This window comes from Nicotiana sylvestris, chromosome 3, assembly GCF_000393655.2.
Source record: "Nicotiana sylvestris chromosome 3, ASM39365v2, whole genome shotgun sequence".
NCBI classification, from domain to species: domain Eukaryota; kingdom Viridiplantae; phylum Streptophyta; class Magnoliopsida; order Solanales; family Solanaceae; genus Nicotiana; species Nicotiana sylvestris.
In genome coordinates, this window is record NC_091059.1 from 192,465,612 (window position 1) to 192,487,820 (window position 22,209).

General features: G+C 36.2%; 2 protein-coding genes across 3 annotated transcripts; both read right to left on the minus strand.

Moving 5' to 3' along the window:
* Positions 1–13,752: 13,752 nt before the first annotated feature.
* LOC138888774 (large ribosomal subunit protein eL28z-like) lies at positions 13,753–16,001 on the minus strand. Its single transcript, XM_070171312.1, has 3 exons — positions 15,689–16,001; positions 15,198–15,361; positions 13,753–14,102 (listed from the first exon to the last, which is right to left on the minus strand). The coding sequence occupies exons 1-3, from the start codon at positions 15,834–15,836 to the stop codon at positions 13,983–13,985; spliced, it is 432 nt and encodes a 143-aa protein (XP_070027413.1). The 5' UTR covers positions 15,837–16,001; the 3' UTR covers positions 13,753–13,982.
* An 875-nt stretch (positions 16,002–16,876) lies between these two features.
* Positions 16,877–21,834, minus strand: LOC138868194 (uncharacterized protein At1g51745-like). Of its 2 annotated transcripts, XM_070171314.1 has the most exons (4): positions 21,815–21,834; positions 19,599–20,527; positions 18,252–18,476; positions 16,877–18,149 (listed from the first exon to the last, which is right to left on the minus strand). In XM_070171314.1, the coding sequence occupies exons 1-4, from the start codon at positions 21,817–21,819 to the stop codon at positions 17,314–17,316; spliced, it is 1,995 nt and encodes a 664-aa protein (XP_070027415.1). In that variant the 5' UTR covers positions 21,820–21,834; the 3' UTR covers positions 16,877–17,313. The 2 variants fall into 2 exon arrangements, with proteins under 2 accessions (XP_070027415.1, XP_070027414.1); XM_070171313.1 differs by lacking the exon at positions 21,815–21,834 and having other exon boundaries at positions 19,599–21,468.
* Between the last annotated feature and the right edge of the window lie 375 nt (positions 21,835–22,209).

The window sequence follows — 22,209 nt, forward strand, 5'->3', positions numbered from 1 at the left end:
TTCAACTTATCAATTTCTTCCGAATTCTTGGAAGCTATCAACATATCATCAACATATAGGAGAAGATATATAAAGGAACCATCTTTAAGCCTGCGCAAATACACACAATGATCGTATTTGCTTCTCTTGTACCCTTGCTGCAACATAAACTTGTCAAATCGTTTGTACCATTGTCTAGAAGATTGTTTCAAACCGTACAACGATTTTTCAAGTTTGCACACCATATTTTCTTTTCTAGCAACTTTGAATCCTTCTGGCTGAGTCATGTAGATTTCCTCCTCCAAGTTTCCATGTAAAAACGCAGTTTTTACATCCATCTGAACTAGTTCCAAATCCAATTGTGCTACCAAAGCCAACATAATTCTAATGGAGGAATGTTTTACAACTGGAGAAAACACTTCATTGTAATCAATTCCCTCCTTTTGAGCATATCCTTTGGCCACCAATCTTGCTTTGTAGCGAACATCTACTTGGTTAGGAAATCCTTCTTTCTTTGCAAATACCCATTTGCACCCAATTGCTTTCTTTCCCTTCGGGAGATTGGCCAATCTCCATGTATGATTCTGATGAAGGGACTGTATTTCATCATTCATGGCAATCCTCCACTTATCTTCTTCTGAACTTTGGACAGCGTCTTTATAAGTAGTAGGAACATCATCAGCTACAATTGAGGTTGCACAAGCAACCGTCTCTATGAGACGAACAGGTTTCGTTATTGTTCTTTTTGGCCTGCTGGTTGCTATTGATTCAAGTTGTTGTTGAGATTCCTGAGTTGGAATCTCCTCTCATTTGCCTTCTCATCTGTTTTAGGCATTTGTATTTCTCTCTTTAGTATTATTTCACTTGTATTTTTGGAGTGAAATAAAATATTGGTTGTGTCCGAGGAGTAGGCAAAATTAGCCGAACCTCGTAAATTCTGGTGTTCCCTTTATTGTTGCTTTATTGTCTTATTTATTATTTGGTGGCTGTCATAATTTTTGGTATAGTAGTTGTGACTTATTCACACTATATACATTTGGCTTCCGCAACAATTGGTATCAGAGCCAAGGTACTGTCTTAGTATGCTCTGTGGTTGCAGCATAGTCTGATCTTCCACATCAGAAAAGATTTATCTTGGTAACTGTGTCAAGATTCTGTCTTAGTATGCTCTGTGGTTGCAGCTTAGTCTGATCTTCCACACCAGAAAGGAAATAATCTTGATTTGTGTCGTCAGCTATTAAATAATATTTGTGTCAAAGATGGGAGACAATAAACAAGAAGAATCTACATCAAGTGTCAACAATACGTCATCATTGGCATCTTCGCTTATGACAAGAATTGTGTCAAATGCGAAATTTGCGGTAGAAATATTTGACGGGTCCGGACATTTTGGGATGTGGCAAGGCGAGGTTCTAGATGTCCTTTTTCAACAAGGGCTAGATCTTGCTATTGAAGAAAAGAGACCAGATGCTATTGGAGAAGAAGATTGGAGAATTATCAATCGTGTTGCTTGCGGTACCATTCGATCCTACCTTGCTAGAGAGCAGAAATATCCATACACAAAGGAAACTTCTGCAAGTAAATTATGGAAAGCACTGGAGGATAAATTTTTGAAGAAAAACAGTCAAAATAAATTGTACATGAAGAAGAGACTGTTTCACTTCACCTATGTTCCTGGTACCACGATGAATGAACATATCACCAGTTTCAATAAGTTGGTCACAGATTTGCAAAATATGGATACAACTTATGATGATGGTGACTTGGCCTTGATGTTGTTGGCGTCACTTCCTGATGAGTACGAGCACCTTGAAACTACTCTACTCCATGGAAATGACGAAGTTTCTCTCAGAGAAGTTTGTTCGGCTTTGTACAGCTATGAACAAAGAAAGCGAGAAAAACAGAAGGGCGGAGAAGGAGAAGCACTGTTTGTGAGGGGTCGTCCTCAAAGTCAAACGAGGACAAAGAAGGGAAGATCCAAGTCAAGATCCAGACCCAGCAAAGATGAATGTGCCTTTTGTCGAGAAAAAGGGCACTGGAAGAAAGACTGTCCGAAGTTGAAGAATAAGGCCAAACATAACAATGGAAAGGCCATTATGGATTCAAATGTAGCTGATTGTGATGATTCAGACTTCTCATTAGTTACAACAGAGTCATCAACATCATCAGACATATGGTTGATGGACTCGGCTTGTAGCTATCATATGTGTCCCAACAGGGACTGGTTCGTGGAATTTCAAGAAGGAGAATATGGAGTCATCCACACAGCGGATAACAGCCCTCTTACCTCATATGGCATTGGTTCAATACGATTAAGGAACCATGATGGAATGATCAGAACATTAACAGATGTTCGATTTGTACCGGATTTGAAGAAGAATCTCATCTCTGTAGGAGCCCTAGAATCAAAAGGGTTCAAAATCATTGCAGAAAATGGAGTGATGAGAGTATGCTCCGGTGCACTAGTGGTAATGAAGGCTAATCGGAAGAATAATAATATGTACCGCTATCGTGGCAGTACAGTTATTGGGACAGCGACAGTGACATCCAGTGACGACAAAGAGGCAGAAGCAACCAAGCTATGGCACATGCGCTTGGGACATGCTGGAGGAAAATCCTTGAAAACTCTATCAGATCAAGGATTGTTAAAAGGAGTAAAGGCTTGCAACTTGGAGTTTTGTGAGCATTGTGTTAAAGGGAAACAGACAAGGGTTAAATTTGGTACAGCGATCCATAATACTAAAGGCATTTTGGATTATGTACACTCTGATGTTTGGGGTCCTTCCAAAACACCTTCATTGGGTGGGAAGCACTATTTTGTAACCTTTGTTGATGATTTTTCCCGAAGAGTATGGGTGTATACAATGAAGAGCAAAGATGAAGTGTTGGGAATTTTTCTCAAATGGAAGACGATGGTGGAGAATCAAACAGGCAAGAGGATCAAGTGTATTCGCACAGACAATGGAGGTGAATACAAAAATGATCATTTCAATAAGGTCTGTGAAAATGATGGCATCGTCCGACACTTCACTGTTAGACATACACCACAACAAAATGGAGTGGCAGAACGTATGAACCGGACCTTGCTGGAGAAGGTACGGTGTATGTTGTCCAATGCTGGCTTGGGCAAAGAATTTTGGGCTTGAGGCAATTACATATGCATGCCACCTCATTAATCGTCTACCATCTGCTGCTATTGATGGCAAAACACCATTTGAAAAATGGTACGGAAAACCTGCTGTAGATTATAACTCTTTGCACGTGTTTGGCTCAACTGCATATTATCATGTGACGGAGTCAAAATTGGATCCAAGGGCAAAGAAGGCTATTTTTATGGGAATTACTTCTGGAGTCAAAGGATATCGCTTATGGTGTCCTATGACAAAGAAAGTAATATTCAGCAGGGATGTTACCTTTGATGAATCTGCTATGGTAAATAAGGTAACAGAAGATACCAAACAAAATGAAGGTGCTTCTAAGCAGGTGGAGTTTGAGGGAAAATTTATTTTTCCTACACAAGAAGCAGAGGAGGAAACAAATGAAGATTACCCTCTGGAAGGAGAGCCAGTAGAGGAGATTCCAACTCAGGAACCTCAACAACAACTTGAATCAATAGAAACCAGCAGGCCAAAAAGAAGGGTTGGGGGGATTTTCCCCCTATAAAAGAAAGCTTAATGTTTAGGATTTATACATACCTCTCATTTGTCTTCTCATCTGTTTAAGGCATTTGTATAAATCCTAAACATTAAGCCTTCTTTTATAGGGGGAAAATCCCTCCAACCCTTCTTTTCCCACCGATGTGGGACAAAATGTTTTGCCAAATTCAACAAACTCAACCTGAACCCCAGAAATATCAAAGAGAGACAAAGAAAGAGAGGTGAAGGACAAGCAACAGAAGAAACAAAAACGAGTGTATTTCTCTTATAATCGCTGACATAGGGTCTTTGCCCTCAAAATATAAAGGACAAGCAACAGAAGAAACAAAAACCGAAAACAGCCTCCTAAATGTATGTTTGTGGAATACAATCGCTATGACATTTCATCTGATCCAGTTTCGCACGAAAATGCCATTTGACTCCTAAAAAGGAAAAACGCAAATTTGCATAAAGTTGCTACAGAATAGAGTCCATGTTTGTATCTAGCAAATTATATACAGCGAAATGGACGGTCAAAAGGGAAACGTTATATACACCCCGCAGCCTCTTGGATCTTTATTGGGTCGCTGCATTTATGGTTCAAAGCATTCTCTGCTTAATTTGTTTTTCTGTTGTGCTGCTCTTTGATTTTGGCATATGGCAGAGAGCAGACGAGGCAGCTGTTTCCTCGCATACCTTATTTGACGAGATCTCTCAAACAGTACTCTGCCTGATTTGGTAGAAGAGATGTTGATCAACTTGTTAATATTTAACTGTTGTATCAACTACTACGAGAGCTCCCAAAACGGTCACTGACTTGGCGGGCATAAGTGACTACGGTTTTAGCCCATTTCTTGATTTCTTCCTTGAACTTCTTTGAATCGACATGTTTCAACGACTTCATTCCAGGATCAATTGAGATTTCCATGAAAGAGAAGCAGCGGTTGAAACTTCCACGCTTTGCTGCAGTTTCATCGCTCTTCATAATTTGCTTCTCTTTGCTGCATGAAGCAGCTGGTCTTTTGGGAATTGAATTCCTTTTCATCAACTGATTCCTAGAATGAGATCATTTATGTTGTTTATAATTGAGAATAATGGTATTGTTAGCCACTTTTATACGAAAGAAAATGCAATAACAGGGCGTATGCAGCAAGGAATAAGCAACAATATACTTTTCAAAATATTCTGCAGGTGACTTTTGCTACTAGTCAAATGCCCAGGTTGGTAAAAGCGTGTTAAATTGGTGTTCATTATTCTCGGACGGAAGGTAGAGGTACTCATGTTTTGATGTAGTCATTAGTTTCTTGCTTGCAATAGCTCGCAAATCACACCAAAAACGTAAACCGCATCAGATAAGTCTGGCGCAACGAGCTTGGAGACAGCTGGTGAGAGAAATCGATCACATGTCTTCCATGTGAGAAATCACTCACCCAACCAACTCAGTCAACCCTCGCGGAACGTTTCAACTACAAAAACTTAAACTTCTCGTATCTCTTATTTTCTTTAATGAGGAATCGTTGTTAACAACCTTGAAGTGACGGATCTAATATACTAATATTAGGTTCTCTGCACGTTTGGACTTTGTTTGGATTTCTTCCAGTGGCCAACTGTCAAATCAAAACAAAACTACTACTCAAGGAATTACAATTTCCTAATCATGAAGTTTCCTTATCAAAAAGGATATTTTGGAGCCAAAAAGATCAACACTTTTCTCTTTGAATTATTTACCATCGTTTCTTCTTCTTTTTTTATTTAAGTAACAGAGGTCTCCAAACACTTGGGGCGTACTCGGCTTTCTCATCCAGGTTAGATAAATAAACTAAAGTTACTGCCTAGCATCCTCTCCTTCCCTGACAGTTACTTTGAAAATTACTGATAGGGAGAAAACCTACAGTGTAAAGTAGTTTATCCTACAATACCCCGTGCTAACTTTGCACGGGTGATAATAACAATAACAACCCAATAAAATTTTAGAAGTGGGGTCTGGGGAGAGTAGAGGTGTCTAACAGGCCAGGTCAATCCGTTTTCGGACCGGCCCGGACCGATACAAGGGGGCTGGGTGGGGCTGGGTTAAAGGGGTAGGGGGGTTTGGTCCATTCACCTATTTTCAACCGGTTAACCGGACCGGTCAACAGAAATACTGTAGAACCGGTTAAACCGTCCCGGCCCAGACCGGTTAACGGCTAGTTTCTTTCTTTTTCTTTTTTCTTTTTTAAATTGTTGATTGGGCAGCCCATGATAACTGCAACCGTGGTCGAGTCTTAAATCTTCGCCCAAAGTGTGGCACAGGCAGTTTAAGGAGGCATATGAAGAGTTGTCTTGAGCGCGTCCTCCGGAAATTCGTATTTAAGTTGATTTGAGACAATTTGTGTTATTTTAAAATTATTAGACGTATTTATGCTTAATGTTTTAGTTTGTTAGATTAATTTGAAGTATTATTATGCATGAAAATTTAGTTTCTCTTTTTTTATTAATTTACTTATTAAATGCAAACTTCAATTTTGTAATTTTGAAATAAATGTAGCACTTGCAATTTATAAGTGCAAGTTTTTCTCATCTTCATTGTATTCTTTATATTTTTACTTTATATTAATATAACTTACAATAGTTATACAAAATACAAACAAAAAAAAATACACTAACCCGGCCCGGCCCCTTGTACCCGTAACCCTTACAGTTCATTTTTTACCCGGATGAACCCGAATCCATTAAACCCGGTAAGTCCCAACCCGTAACCGGCCCGGACCCCAACCCGTTCGGTTCTTAAATTTTCCTACCCAGTTCGGCCCGGCCAGACCCACCCGTTAGACACCCATAGGTAGGGGTGTTCATGGTCCGGTTTGGATCAGTTTTTCCCTAAAAAGAAATCAAACCAAGTAAGTCGTTTTTCAAATATTAGAACCAAACTAAACCAATTAAGTCAGTTTTTCTCGATTCGATTTATGTCGGTTTTTCGGTTTTTTCGGTTATTTGTCGGTTTTTTCTTAAATATAAGACATACACTACCAAACACATATTCTGGCGACCACATTTTCAATGTAACACTATCAAATCAATTGCCCTTTGAGAAATCTATTATTTACCAAAATATATTGATGATAATTGAATCAAATAGTGATGAATAATTTAAGGACTCAATTAAAAATATGTTATTTTTAACACGAAATGGATTCTTACACTAAACAAAAGAAAACTACCAATCAAACTAGAATGTAAAGGTAAATAACTATATTAAAAGTGCAAACTATTAACATTTACCATAAATTTTTTGAAACTTTGTATAATAATATACATATATATAGGTGTAATAATAAATTTGAAATAGTCGGTTTGGTTCGATTTTTTTCTGATTAAAATCAAAACCAAACCAAATTTGATCGGTTTTTAAATTTCAAAACCAAAACCAAACCAAACCAAAAAGTATCGGTTTTTTTGGTCGGTTTGGTTTGGTTTTCGGTTTGGTTCGGTTTTTTGGGTTTTTGTGAACACCCCTACCCTTAGGGGAGGGTAGAGTGTACGCAGACCTTAACCCTACTCCGGAGGGATAGAGGGGCTATTTCCGAAAGACCCTTGATTTAAGAAGAAGAAAATAAATAACAGACAATAGATCAGTCATAGCAACAGAAGCCGGAGAAATAATATCAGTATCGTAAGAAATAGAAAATAAATGTAAAAATAATAATAATAACCCGTAATAATGCCATAGAAAAACAATAATAATAACCCATAATAATGCCATAGAATATAGTGTGGAAATTACATAAATCACTAACAACCCAAGGCGAAACATTATTAGCCTAGTCCCAATTATAACTTTGAATTATAAAGTTTAGATTAGAAGTAACCAACTTCTAAATACAAGACTGACAACAGGGGCTGTTTTTAGCAAACCAGCCATAAACATGTCAATCACTCCATCACATAATCCAAAAGTTCCAAATCATTAAAAACGAAAAAAAAATTCAGTCCTCGCTGCGACCTTTTTGATTTACTGCAAAATGACGATATCATTTGCTTAGCCTGCCCCATCCTTTTAGTTTGAATAGTATCAACCTCCCTAAACCTGAGAACATACTGGCATTAATCATTCATTTTATCTCAAGACATGATTCTGATAGTTTACCAATCAGACTTATTTTATCAATGGGCAACAGAAGTTGGACTCTTTCAACCCCAAACAAGCGCAATGAATAATTCATATTTGTTATGATAAAATCAAAATATGGTGGATGTCTACTCTTCCTCCATGATCTTTCTCTCAAATGGTTAATGACATATTCAATGATATATTTTCTATGTTCCATGACATATTCTATGACATATTTTCTTCACTTTTCATGTCTATATAAAGGCTTTGTAATAGATAGGAAAATACACACAATTGAAGAAGAAAATCTCTTCCTTCTCTCTATCTCTATTCTTGTTCATGTTTTACTAAGTTGCTTTTATTTCTTGTTCATGCTTTACTAAATTGCTTTTATTTCTTGTTCATGCTTTACGAAATTGCTTTTATTTCATAACACGTTATCAGCACGAGTCTCTAACCAATTGTCTATATATATATATATATCTACAAAAATTTTCCTACATCCAGAAAGATTACAATTTGAAGCCATACATATCATCACATGGTTAAATGTAAAGAGAAACTACATATGGTAAGTAATGAAATGTAAGAAGGTATGATTATCTTATACTTGTCATTCCTTTAAAATCTCATATGCACACAACTTCGTACTACACCTGTATTGCATAAGCACATATTAATATTACATCTTTTATATCACATGAATGGAATAAAATTTTCGAAGTTCTATATGTGAAAATCATAGTAGCAGTTAATTGTTGATATGATGCATGTCATGGTAACCAAGGATATTTTATATAAATTGTCTTATGCATATTTATGTGTTAACTATCTTCAATCTGTCCTGCCGCTTTTAACATTTTCTTTTACTTGGATGAATATTTTTTTCCTTTTGGATTTTTACACTTGCATATAGTACCAAAAAAAAGGAATAAAAAATAAAATAAAATTGGTCATACTGATTAAAAGCATAAATCATCTTGAAGAAAACAAGAAATACTTCACATCTTTATCTAGGTTGATTAATTACTTCTTTGAAGTTTGGAAAACAAACCAGCTATTGAGAAAGTATACTTCATAATTTATGGTCGTATCATTTGAAAGCAAACAATGATTAGTATGACTACTAGAAGAGGTATTTTTGAGTATCCATGACCTACTTGATGTTTGCTACTGATTTACCATTTTTAAGTATTTTATATGAATGATGCACAAGCTACAACTGGTAAGTTGTTACATATAATGTCACTTTTCAGGTAATATAAATGCTGAATTTATGTATTAATACTATATATGTGTTGTTACCTATATGATGTACTTTTGATAAATTTATTCACTAATTGTTTGGTTGAATTGAGTGAATGAAAGTCATGGCGTTAAATCAAATCCAATAGGTAGGGTATACCCCGAAAACAACAATATTTTTTAGAGAGACTCAATAAATATTAAGATAATGATTTTATGATCCTTTTAAACTCTAATAGAATTTAGAAGAAATATTCTGACTACAAACAATTGTATTTTATATAGATGCTACAAATAATTAATAAAGCTTTACGCTGATTTGAGATTTGTACACTTATTTAAGAAAGCAAATTTAATTTGCTAAGTTGCAAATTAGTTGTGTATAACTTTCTTGGCATGTGATTGAAATTAAGGCTTGAGAATGAATCTCAATATTGTTTAGCCTATTATGCCATTAATTGAGGATAAGACATCGGGATCAAGTCCTGATGCTCCATAATGATAAGAGTTGGGTTTGAGTCCCAATTTATTATGGCCTAACATGCCTTTATATTGGTAAGACATTGGGTTTGAGTCCCAATGTACCATATTGATGATATAATGATGACTAAAGAAAAATAATAAATTTTTCATGAAAAGGCATAAAAATTGTCCCACTTGATTTGCTCCATTCTTGTAGTGAATGTGAAGGCAATGTTTACCATCAAATTGGTATGAAAATAATAAAGCATGTCGCTGATTATGATCCATTCCTTGAAGAGAATGTGACGTGTGATAAGCATTGAGAATGCAAACCCATTCCTAAAGTTGAATGTGGCAATATGTGATAAAAGAATAAAGACATGCAATTCATGATTATATGAATATCACACAACTCACCTCTAAGGGAGGTTTGAGAAAAATAAAGAGAATAAATATTATTGTGTGGTTACATGAATATGTAAATTGTCGTGTACATGTGATATGCCAAATATTATTTTGTCATGCCTTATAAAAGTTATTAAAGGCAAAGTTAAAGCAAGAAATGATTTTGCTTATGATGATTTTGACCATGACAATTTATTATGATATAATTTTCTCCGTGAAGGAGACATTTACCATATGAATGGTATGATAAAAGATCTTGTAGTACAAAAGTTGTTAAGAACTCCGGAAAAACTAATTTGTTACTACCCGGATGAATAAACTTATTCATGACATTGATATTGTAAAGTCTCAAAAGAAACTTTTTGAGTTTCAACTATATAAGTCAAAGTGATTGACATATTGAGACTATAAATGAAAGGAAGATTGAATATCTTCATATTTCTATAATCATACCGGGTAAATATGAAAGGTTACCCGATCTTCTTTCTATTTGTACTACACATAAATAAGCATGATGCTGGAATCATATGCCACAAGTAAACTAGAGGTTTACTAAAACAAATATTAATTGGCATGACCGGTTGACCATCTCGGTTCAATTATGATGCGAAAAATTAATTAAGAATTACATTGACATATATTGAAGAATAGAAGATTCTTCAAGAATTCTCTTGTGCTGCTTATTCTCATGATATATCAGTTAAAGGTTGGGATTGAATCCTTTGATTTCTGGAAGGAATAAAAGGTGATATATATATGGGCCCAGTCACCTGCCATGTGAACCATTTACTATTATATGATTTTAATAGATGCATCTATTTTATGGTCACATGTGCATTTGTTATCAACTTGCAGTTTGGTTTTTGCAAGATTGCTTGCTCAAATTATTAGAGCACAATTCCAGAATATAAATTATGATGATTTATCTTAATAATACTGGTTTAAATCCAAGTTGGTTTAGCAGAAATTGTATGCCTCCAATTATAGCTAAATCATTGGTTATGAGAACAAAACTCCCAAAAACGAAATTTGGTATGAGATTTATTATTTAATATACAGCAGCACTTGTACGCATCTAGCCAAGTTATAAAAATTTCTCCCTATCACAATCGGTTCAGGGTCAGGAACCAAATAATTTCTATATAGAAATATGGATGTGCTATATGATTTAATTATGCCACCAAAATGCACAAAGATGAGTTCCCAAAGAAGGTTGGGAAATGTATTGGTGATCCCAACATTAGGGGGAGAAAATGGGCAGCTGAGAAAGTGATACGTGAAATGAATTATTATGAATACATATAGATCCTCGTACAAGAAAATATGAACTTGAAGTTCAAGTGATAATTCATTTACAAATTATTGTCAGACGCATTTGCTGACCCAAAGCTAAATGTCATATTTCAGCTGCTAATGCTCCAAATAGAATAAAGTCTATGAGGGACAAAGTCTATGGCACGTATGAAGTGTAACAGACCAATCGGTTCCAAAGATAAAACTCCTTGAAGAAGGAGAGGGGCAAATATTCAAAATAGTCATAATAAGGAGGCAAGTGCCCTAGAAGAGCACCACGACATAACACTTCATAAGACCTCATGGGAGAGGCTCAGGTACCTGAAAATAATGAGATAAAAAGATCTCAATAAGTTATGTCTTTATTAGGTAATAATGGAACTGATGTAAAGTGATCGTCGATGATATTGTTAACATAATGTAGCGCTCAATATTATTAATATTGACGAGGATCTTGAGCTCAAATCTGTCATGAAATTTGGACACATAAATGATTGGCCAAATGAAAAATAAGCAATGAAAATTGACTTCACTTGAAAAAATGTGAAGTTGCGTGGATAGTCCCAACACATGAAAGTATAAAGCCAATGGAGGTATAAATGTATTCTTGTGCAAAAAGTTCAAGTCGATAGACAAACAGACGACTTGTGACACAAGAAAATAGTGAATATCCTCACATTGATTATATGGAGACATGTTCTCTTATGGCGGATATAATCATTTCAGGTTTTAATCTGGCAATACATGAAAACTTGATATGCGTATCATGGAAATTATTGAAGGATTAAAATTGTTTTGAAGCATATTAATGTTTCCAAGAAATTTATTAAATAAAGCTTCAAAAATTCTTATACGAATTGAAACAATCAGGGCGCATGTGGTATAATTGCCTGTGTGAGTACCTATTGAAAGAAGGGTACAATAATGATTCAATTGTCCTTGTATCTTTATAAAAAGATCTGGATTTGAATTTGTTATAATCTCTGTGTATGTTGATGATTCAAATATCATTACAACTCCCAGGCAGCTTCCTAAAGCAGTAGACTGTTTAAAGAAAGAATTTGAAATGAAAAATTTTGGAAAGACTTTTTGTCTTGGTCTACAAATTGAGTATATGAAAGATGAAATTTTTATCAATCAATCAGCATACACTAAAAAGATTTTAAAGCAATTTTATATGGATAAAGCACATCCATTTAGTACCCCGATGGTTGTGAGATCACTCGATATAAATAAAGATCCATTCCGACTTCATGAAAATAATGAAGAACTTGTTGGTCCTGAAGTACCATATCTTAGTGCAATTGATGCACTAATGTATTTTTCTAACACTACAAGGCGTGACATAACGTTTTCAGTTAATGTCTTAGCAAGATATAGCTCTGCTCCTACAAGGAGACATTGGAGTGAAATCAAACACATATTGTGTTATCTAAAAGGGACTACCAATGTGGGCTTATTTTATGGCAATGATTGCAATCCCGATCTTGTTGGTTATGCCGATGTAGAATATTTATCTGACACACACAAGGCTTGATCTCAAACATGCTATGTGTTTACATGTGGAGGCACTGTCATATCTTGGCGATCGACTAAGCAATCAATCGTGGCTATTTCTTCTAATCATGCTGAGATAATTGCTATTCATGAAGCAAGTCGAGAATGTGTATGGTTGAGGTCTACTATACATCTTATTCGAGACAAATGTGGTTTGAAGTGTGATAAACTACCCACAGTTTTGTATGAAGAAAATACAACATGCATAGCCCAATTAAAGGGAGGATTCATAAAGGAGTTAGGACAAAGCACATTTCACCTAAATTATTGTTCACACATGATCTTCAAAAGAATGGTGATATTAATGTGCAACGGATCCGTTCAAGTGATAATATGGCTGATTTGTTCACCAAATATCTACCGGCGTCAACCTTCAAGAAACTAGTGTACAAGATTGGGATACGAAGGCTCAACGATGTGAACTGATGATCTCATCAGGGGGAGTTAATACGCGTTGTACTCTTTTTCCCTTTCAAGGTTTTGTCCCATTGGTTTTCCTTGCAAGGTTTTTAACGAGGCAACCAAAAGGCGTATTTCTAAATATGTGTACTCTTTTTTCTTCATTAGGATTTTTTTTTTCTCATAGGGTTTTTTTCCTAATAAGGTTTTAACGAGGCACATTATTTATGGACATCCAAGGGGGAGTGTTATGATAAAATCAAAATATGGTGGATGTCTACTCTTCCTCCATGATCTTTCTCTCAAATGGTTAATGACATATTCAATGACATATTTTCTATGTTTCATGACATATTTTCTTCACTTTTCATGCCTATATAAAGGCTTTGTAATAGATAGCAAAATACACACAATTGAAGAAGAAAATCTCTTCCTTCTCTCTATCTCTATTCTTGTTCATGTTTTACTAAGTTACTTTTATTTCTTGTTCATGCTTTACTAAATTGCTTTTATTTCTTGTTCATGCTTCACTAAATTGCTTTTATTTCATAACAATATTCGCATTTTGGTGCTTTATTCACATAAAATAATACTAAAACATATAGATTTAAAACCTGCAATTTAGCTATTTTTACTCAAGGACATGCAAAAAATTATACCAGATGCAATAAATAAAAATAACCACGCAAATGGAAGTGACGCGCATTTATAATGCCCCATGTCCATACATTAATGTTAATAATCTTTTTAAACTGATAAAGGAAGCCAATATTTGCTCAAGAGTCAAAACTAGAAAAACAGTGTTCTTGCCAATAGCTACCTCAGAAAGAAATATAAGATAAAATTCAAACACAAAACTTTGGTACTTAAAGGACCATGCGTTGCAAGTCACACGCCATAGCATTTCCTAGCATGAAGTCTTAAGCCTGCCTGTTCTTCTTCTTAACACCTGACTTGGCAACCTTGAGACTCCTGTTCACGGCACTCAGCCTTGCAAGGGCTGCCTTCTTCAGATCTGGCCTGTAGTAGTTGTCTGCAACCTGTATAATTAGCTATGTTAAATATCTTCATACAAAATGTGAAAATAGACAAGGCTGAGATAACTATTTAACAAAGACAAATTAATGTTCAGAAGTAGTTACTAGAAGTAACCTATGGAAAAGCTAACTCATGCAATACAGTAAGAACAGACTAGAAAATAGGATTAAAAAACATAATGTGACAGACATAACAATGAGAAAAACCTTGGCAGATAAAATATTACACAAGTATCTCCCAAGAAAATTGAAGGCAAATGGGAAAGAATAACAACTCAGTCAAAATGATTCATGTGCAGTCTGCATATGGATCCTTGACAAAAGAACTAATTCTCAAAGCTAACAACCAACCATTACTTCAAACAAAGCAACTGCTACATTATTTAACAGGACATCAATATTAGTATTCAGAAGTATTCGCCAGAAGTAATCTCCAGAAAACCTTAACAACTCGTGGAATACAGCAAGAACTGAGAACTAGCAACTAACACATCAGAAGGCATAATGGGAAAACCCTGATAAATTAACATTTTAAATATATCTCCAAAGAAAAAGGCAAACGCAAGAGAACAATAGCAACTCATCATAATGTAGTACTACTGTCTTTATTCCAAATATAGACCCTGACAACCTATTTGGTTTGGACTATTCATCTGATCACTTCAAATAACCAAAATAGTCCATCAGGCACTATATAAAAAAGATAACTAATTCTCAAAGCTAACCAACCCTTACTTCAAATGTGACTATTATCAACGTAACTAATTCTCAAAGCTAACCAACCATTACTTCAAATGTGACTATTATCAACGATTTATATTAATTCAAGGGTGTAGACTCTAAATAATCAAAATAATACGCAATCCAAAGTCCAAACACATAAAACCCTTAACCTTAATAAAAAGGACAATGACAGATTCTGGAGAAAAATTCAACCTCAAAATTATGAAGGTGAGAAATCCTAACACATCTCTGTAAGCACAAAAATAGAGAAGCTATCGAAATTTGATTTGATGACAAACACTGCAAGGATACAAAGTCACCATAATGCTGTTTGGCTACAAACAATTACATAGCAAATAATCAAGGGAAACCAACCTGGTTGGTTACAGCCTTGGTCATTCTGCGGAATTCCTTCTTCATCACAGATTTGTTCAGCAAAGTTGAAGGCTTGTTTTGCTTCTTGGTCTTCGATGTGGCAAGCAACACAGACTTATCTTTCCCCTCAGCCTGGATAGTCACAGTTTTCTTGTTTGCTAGGCCTAAACAATCATAACACCATAAAACAAAATTCACTTCACGTTAATTTAACCCATGCCAAATATGCAACAATAATCCAAACAAGCTGTGAATTAAGCAAACCTTTCCACAATTAAAAACAATACCAAACATGACAGACCTCAACTTCAATTAAAAAACCAAATGTGTACACTATGAAAATCCTAAATAACATTCGAACGACATATGACAAATTGCATGTAAACCATCAATCAATAGATAATTTTAACGGATTGGAATCAACGAAACAAAATCCTGATCTATAAAAGCAATTAGACAATTTTAAGAGGTACAAATGTAAGGGGACTAACCAGAGTGTTTGTAAGAGTGAAGGTTGTAAAGATTGTTAGGTTCTTTGCTGAAAACAACACCGGCGGTACCATTACCGAACTCCTTAACCAAAAAGGAGTTGTTTTTCTTCACGATCTCCCATACAAGTTGCCCTGGAACTGTTGTCATTTCCACTAACTGAGAGCCTAGGGTTTTGCTTTGACGGCGGTAGAGGAAGATGTTGTGAACTTAAGATCGCAAAAGTGTGTAAATTTTGCATTATATATTGGCATCTAAAAGCCCTTAGGCAAGGAATTGGACGGGCCTGAACATTTGAATTTACGGAAATGGCCCATTTTCTCCTTGTAAAAATGACAATATATAGCCGCTATATATGTAAAATATATAGTAAATTTTATACATTTTTGCGATTACTATATATAAATAATTTTGATCGCGGGCTAGAAGTGATCTTTGCTCTATCTTTTTCATTTTTTCTTTCACGTATAAACGCTCTCGAGAGAAATTAATTTAGTCCAAACATACGGTCATTTATGATGACAAATTCTTTAATTATTTTATATTAATTTTAAAAAAAAAAAGGTAGGAGGAGGAATTGTATATGTAACAGTTGTCATGCCTATTAAAGAGAGTCTAATATAAATTTATTATTTTTAATTCCTTTTAATTTGTTTGAAAGTGTGAATCAATAATTTACTTTATTTTGTTTGGTATAGCGAACTAAAACAATTGTGCCCCTCCTTATCCAATTTTGGATGTCTAGGGGGATAAAAGGTTATCTATATAAACTCTAAGATATTGCTAAAAGTACTTTAAAGCCAAAAAAAAAAAATGTAAAAGTGCTTTTGAACACTTACAAGCAAATTTATCATAAATGACCCCATTAGAGTTTCTAGTTTTTACTGCCAAAGAGAAGAAAACTAGTCTAATATCATCGTGAAATTGCAACTACAAAACCTGGTTCTCAAATCCATACGCATTTCTCCTTTGCAATTGCAATGTAGCTACACATTACTAACATTATCACACGCAATCTAGCGACATAAGTAAATTCACATAAATTTAAAGAAGTTCCAGTTGATCCAAAACTGAATTCCAAGTGTTGCAATCTACATACAGATGACATAACGTGCCACCATCTCACCACATAGAAGTGACATTGCTTCTTGCAATGAGAATGTCCCTTCCCCAACGCTTGAAATTCCTCGTTCTACATCAAACTAGGATCTCAAAACTAGGATTTCATTCTCAAAAATGAGGCTCAGTTCTCAACGTCTCAAAATACAAAATAGATAGACGGGGAAGAGATTTTAAATGATGCACTGAAGTAGCCAGTGCAATCTGTACCATAAATATAAAAAGCATAAAGTTATTAACCCTCTAAATCAAAGTCGAAAAATTGAACCAATCCTAATCAGACCACCATTTTTACACCTCACCTAACGTTACATTATATACACCAGACAAAGCAACCAATCAGCAGAGTTCCCCCAGCACCACATTTTCCACAACGGTGATCACACCCTGTTATTGTACAAAAAAGATTCAACTCGAGAACCCAGACTGGGCTGCTAAAAATCAGAATTCCTACAGAACAAATCCTCATAGTTCACTACTCTGGCCTTTCCGGTCAATGGAGCATCATTCAACCGATGCTTGGTATAATAGAACGGTGGGCAGGTCGTACTGAGCTATTTAATGCTTCATTTATCCTACTGAACACTATTTTCAGGGGGACACAAGCTACTGCAGGGCCTTTAAGCTTCTCTACTACAGGTTTCTTCTCTTTATTTTGTTGGTGAGAACCAGTTAAGGAAGACAATTTTCTAATCTTCTTTGAAAGGAGGCCGTTTTTCCTCGTCTTGGGTGACTTAGTTGGTGAACCACGAGGTTGCACCATGTGATGCCTAGTCGATATCCTGGCCGCCAAACTTGGCTTGGATTCATAATCCATATCCGCACCTTGCAAAGCTGAGTTGTTCTCACTGTGATCCTCATCCAAGTCATAGCTGCTGCTATAGCACTCAGATCCACTGACTAGCAGATTATCACAAAAGCCATCATCCAAGACTTCAACTGTGAGAGGGTGACCTATGATAGGCTGACCATTCAATTTGCTCATTAGAGAAATATATGGAACATGCTGTGGACGATAGCTGGCTTTGACCTCAAGATTAACATCATACAGTGAAGAATCAGCTATGTGGTGCCTAAGAGAAAAATCTGATGACTCATACTTGGGGTTAACTGTATATCGAGACTGGCGATAGGGTAGCAACCTCTGGGGAGCTAGCAGCTCAGCTGTTGGCCCCTTCATACGAGCCTCTCTGAGAGAAACATTCCTGCCCCAACCTCGCAACTCATCCACTATGGATCTTGTTTCGGACTGAGGCGTAGTTGTTGCTGGTTTCGACTTTAAACGATATGTCAAACTCTCTGAAGCATGGGAACCACCAGTATTATAGCAACCAACTTTACGACCTGGAGAAAGAGGGAATGCATCAAGATCCATAGCAGTCAAATATACATTTGATTCATCTTTTAAGTCTCTGTGTTTTACAGAATCTTTCTTTGTAATCTTACTTGTCTGCCTCGAATTCCTCTTTCCTTTCAACTGCCACTTTGAAGTTCCTTTCTCCATCCTCTGGCTAAAACATTGGAAATCGTCACTACCAGAACTAGTAGAGTCTGAGTCATCAAGCTCCTCACTCCCAAACGACATAGCTTCAACTTGGCTGCCCTGGCTAGGCTGTGCCCCAACACCACCTTTAGCCTTCTGAGATGTACAAGACATTATAGGAGACAAGCCTGTGTGGAGAAATAAAGAACATCAGCATACACAAATAACAAGAACAACAATCCAATGGGGAAAAGGCAGACATAGATAGATCAGACAGCAGAAGAGCAACCATGTTAAATCAGAAATAAAAAACCGGAAAAAGGAACAATAAACAGCGGAAGAAAAGCTTTTTTAACATAACTTCAGAAATCATTGGTGAAAAAGCTACTAGAAACCCATAACGTTGATAAGAGAAGAAATTGAAAACAAATTCACGTACAAAGAAGTGTCATGACAAGTTCTCCCACTGAAAAGGTATCCTCAATACAAATCAAAAGAAAAAAATATTTTTTTTGGGAACAGTTGCATTAGAAGATAAGTTCTTAATCCAAGTTCGACAATGAGAGTTTAGAAATTTTTCTAGAGTGAGATCTAAGAAGTCCAAGACGTGCGGAGGCTGGTGTATCAGGTTTTGTATATAACACATTAGAGTGTCATGAGAAAACATGAGACAGAAATGGGTGCTTCTACTAATTAATCTGCCGAACTCAGCCACAAACCCCAACATGAAGTAGAGAAGAAAACTGGAAGTATGAGAGAGTCCCACTCTAAGTTAAAACTCTTATAATGCAAACCAACTGCGAAATTAAGAGGAATGATTCACCAAAACTACCACACCCAAAATCTACCACTTCAAATCACTTAAACTAAGTCGTGTCTTATGCCAAAGAACAAAGGCCAATGGGGCTTCCATGAGACCTGGAGCACATTAGTTTTGGGTCTTCCATAACCAAAGGGAAGGGAAATCCTATTGCATATAAACCTTCTAAACCATATTATGCAGTATGCACAGACGTTATCCACCCTAAGATTCCATGGTTCTAAACCTCGTTTTTTAACAATTAATGTATCAGTTGACAAATATATTTATTGTTTAGTATCGTCCACTTAAAGACAGACCCATTGGAATCGAGGCACACGTCTTAGAACCTTCACGCCTACACTATAGCACCACCTAAGCTTGCCAAATGGACAACCTAGCTTTAACTAAGTGCTAAGCGGACCTCAAATGAGCCTTTGATAACACTGCTACTCCAATGAAATTTTAAACAGTACAATGCAAAGAAATTTCTGCTACTGCACATGAATACCTGCAGAATGCTTCTCTTCTGTAACTAAAGGCACATCAAACAACCTGTCAGAAGAGCCATTCTCAGACAACCCCAAAATGCTGGAAATTTCACTCTCTTTCTGTTTGCATTTAACAAGGGAAGAATCATGAGCGTAGCCAAATACATTCAATGGTTTCCCATTCCCACAAGTAACTGAGATATTATCTGTGTCGTTATTGAGTACAGCCGGGGAACTTTTCCCTGACTCTATAGATTGTAACCCATGAACTTTGCTTTCAGACACCCCTGCGAGAGTAGAGCCAGTTGGACTAGGAAGTTGTTCACACATTATAGGAACAGACACCATTGCTGTACTCTCCAAAACCTTTGTCAAGGGTCGGCGACGGTTCTTTCTCTTTAAAAAATCATGAACATGTGCCACCTGAGATCTCTTCCTTTTCAGAGATGACACCACACCCATCCCCAGGTCATCAAGTCCTTTCATGCGCTTACTTCCCTCAGTTCCATCATCCTCTGAGTCATTTGGTGTTCTCCTCCGTCTCCCACACACAGGTTGCTCATTAGAAGCAATTACATGATTTGGCGCCTCAAATGATACACCAGATTGAGATAATTCTTGAGCAGAATTTGAATTATCTTCTGAACTAGTGAGTTCCTCATCTAAATCCTTACCATCTTCATGAGGATTAGATGAAGTATGTGAGTCTTCCATGGTATGATGCTCTCCATCTTCTTTATCTATTCTTGAGAAAAAATTTGGATGGTCTTTCCCGAGACGAGCATTTTCAATCTCTAGAGCATGAATAATGGCATCCTCTCTTCGAGCATATTTGACAGCCTTTCTTGAAGAGTTAGCAGCAGCAGCCTTAGCTTTCTCAATACATTCATCATACTCCCCACAACGAAAGGCTTTCACCCGTTTAGATTTTTCAAGATTATACCAGTCCCTGAAACAGCAGCAATTACTAGACCTTTTTATCAAGAATCGAGGAAAAAGGAAAAGGAAAATATTCACTTCCACAGTTGGTACACTCCTTAAAAAGGGAGGGCAAAAATGGAACGAGAAAGAAAAAAACAAGTCCATACAAAAGAAAACAAAGATGACAAATACTGCTATAAGAGAAAGTAAAACACATGAGTGAAAAGGAACACCATATATCTGAACTGCGGAAGTATTAGCAGGTTAAAAGATAGCAAGGAAACTAATGTCAACTTTTCTTGGCAGCCCAATAATTAGCAAGGAAAGTAATGTCTCCGTAACCGGGAAAAACGGGTGCAACTACAAAAAGGACTAAGATGCTTTTAGTATCCAACAAGAACTTTGAGCCACTTGAACCAGTTTTAATTTGCGAGGAACATGTAGAACTGGATTCTGCAACAGAAACAATCAGGAGTAAAATGGCTCTGAATGACTTCTTACTGAGGTAGAACCGCAATTAGGGAACATATAGTAATCTTAGCTATCTTGATAACTCAACTTTTACCAATAGAAGGAAGACTCCCCATATGAATGCTAGTCTGGTTGGAAAGTTGATAAAGCCGTCAGAGAGGAAAGACCGGGAAGCACCTCCTGCTCAAAACTTCCCCATATTCTTTTCTTTTGAAAAAGATGATCCCTGCTTGTATCTTTTGGGGTGTCTGGACAAGAATCACAGATGTTTTGATGGGATATCAACTCAAACACACACACTTAAGTCTAGATGTCTCCTTTGGTTATTTAGTTGGCAGTGTTTATCCCCTGTAGATCCCCTTTACGCATTTTTATGGCACTAATATATCATCTCCTATTGCTTTTTTGAGCCGAGGGTCTCCTGGAAACAGTCTCTCTACCCTTCGGGGTAGGGGTAAGGTCTGCGTACATATTACCCTCCCCAGACCCCACTTGTGAGATTATACTGGGTCGTTATTGTTGTTGTTGTTGTTTTGCTTTAGCCTAGTATTTTTTCTTTTCTTTTTTTGGGTATCAAAGCTTACTCTTTCCCTCTCTCTTGTACTTCTTGCATCTTCTTGATGCCTTTTTCTATAAAACTCATTACTTCATCAAAAAAATAAGGAAGATTCCCCATATTGCCAAATAAGATCCTGCACGTCACATACAGATATGACAAAACGCTTACAACACTAGCAAAAGTCAAGAATCAACATTGTTACTTGACAATAGCCAATAAACACCTGAAAACCTAGATCGCACGGTTTACATTAAACTTTTCAAAGCCAAAAACTGTTGTACGTACCACATAAATGGCACAAGCAGTATAGACCAGTTCACAGCAAAGAAAGTACCATAAGAAAGCTAAATTGAAATACTAAAACATTAAGTAATAGAAGCAGATGGAGTTACCTAACATTCCAAAAGTCTGAACGCCTCTCCACAAGAATCAGTAAGACCTAACCGTAAGTTATTCTGTAGGTTTCATATTTTAATTGTCAGAAGTAGTTCCCACAATTTCTTGTTTCACGACATGGTAATTAGGTTCGTTAGCTTAGTTCTATTATAGGTGGAAAGCATTATGGGAGATTTGCAATATATATAGACGATGTGAATATCTCACATAATGATATTATTCAAGTTATAACATCTTTATGTTCCGTGCATTATGTGTATAATTTCTTTACATCATCATGTCAA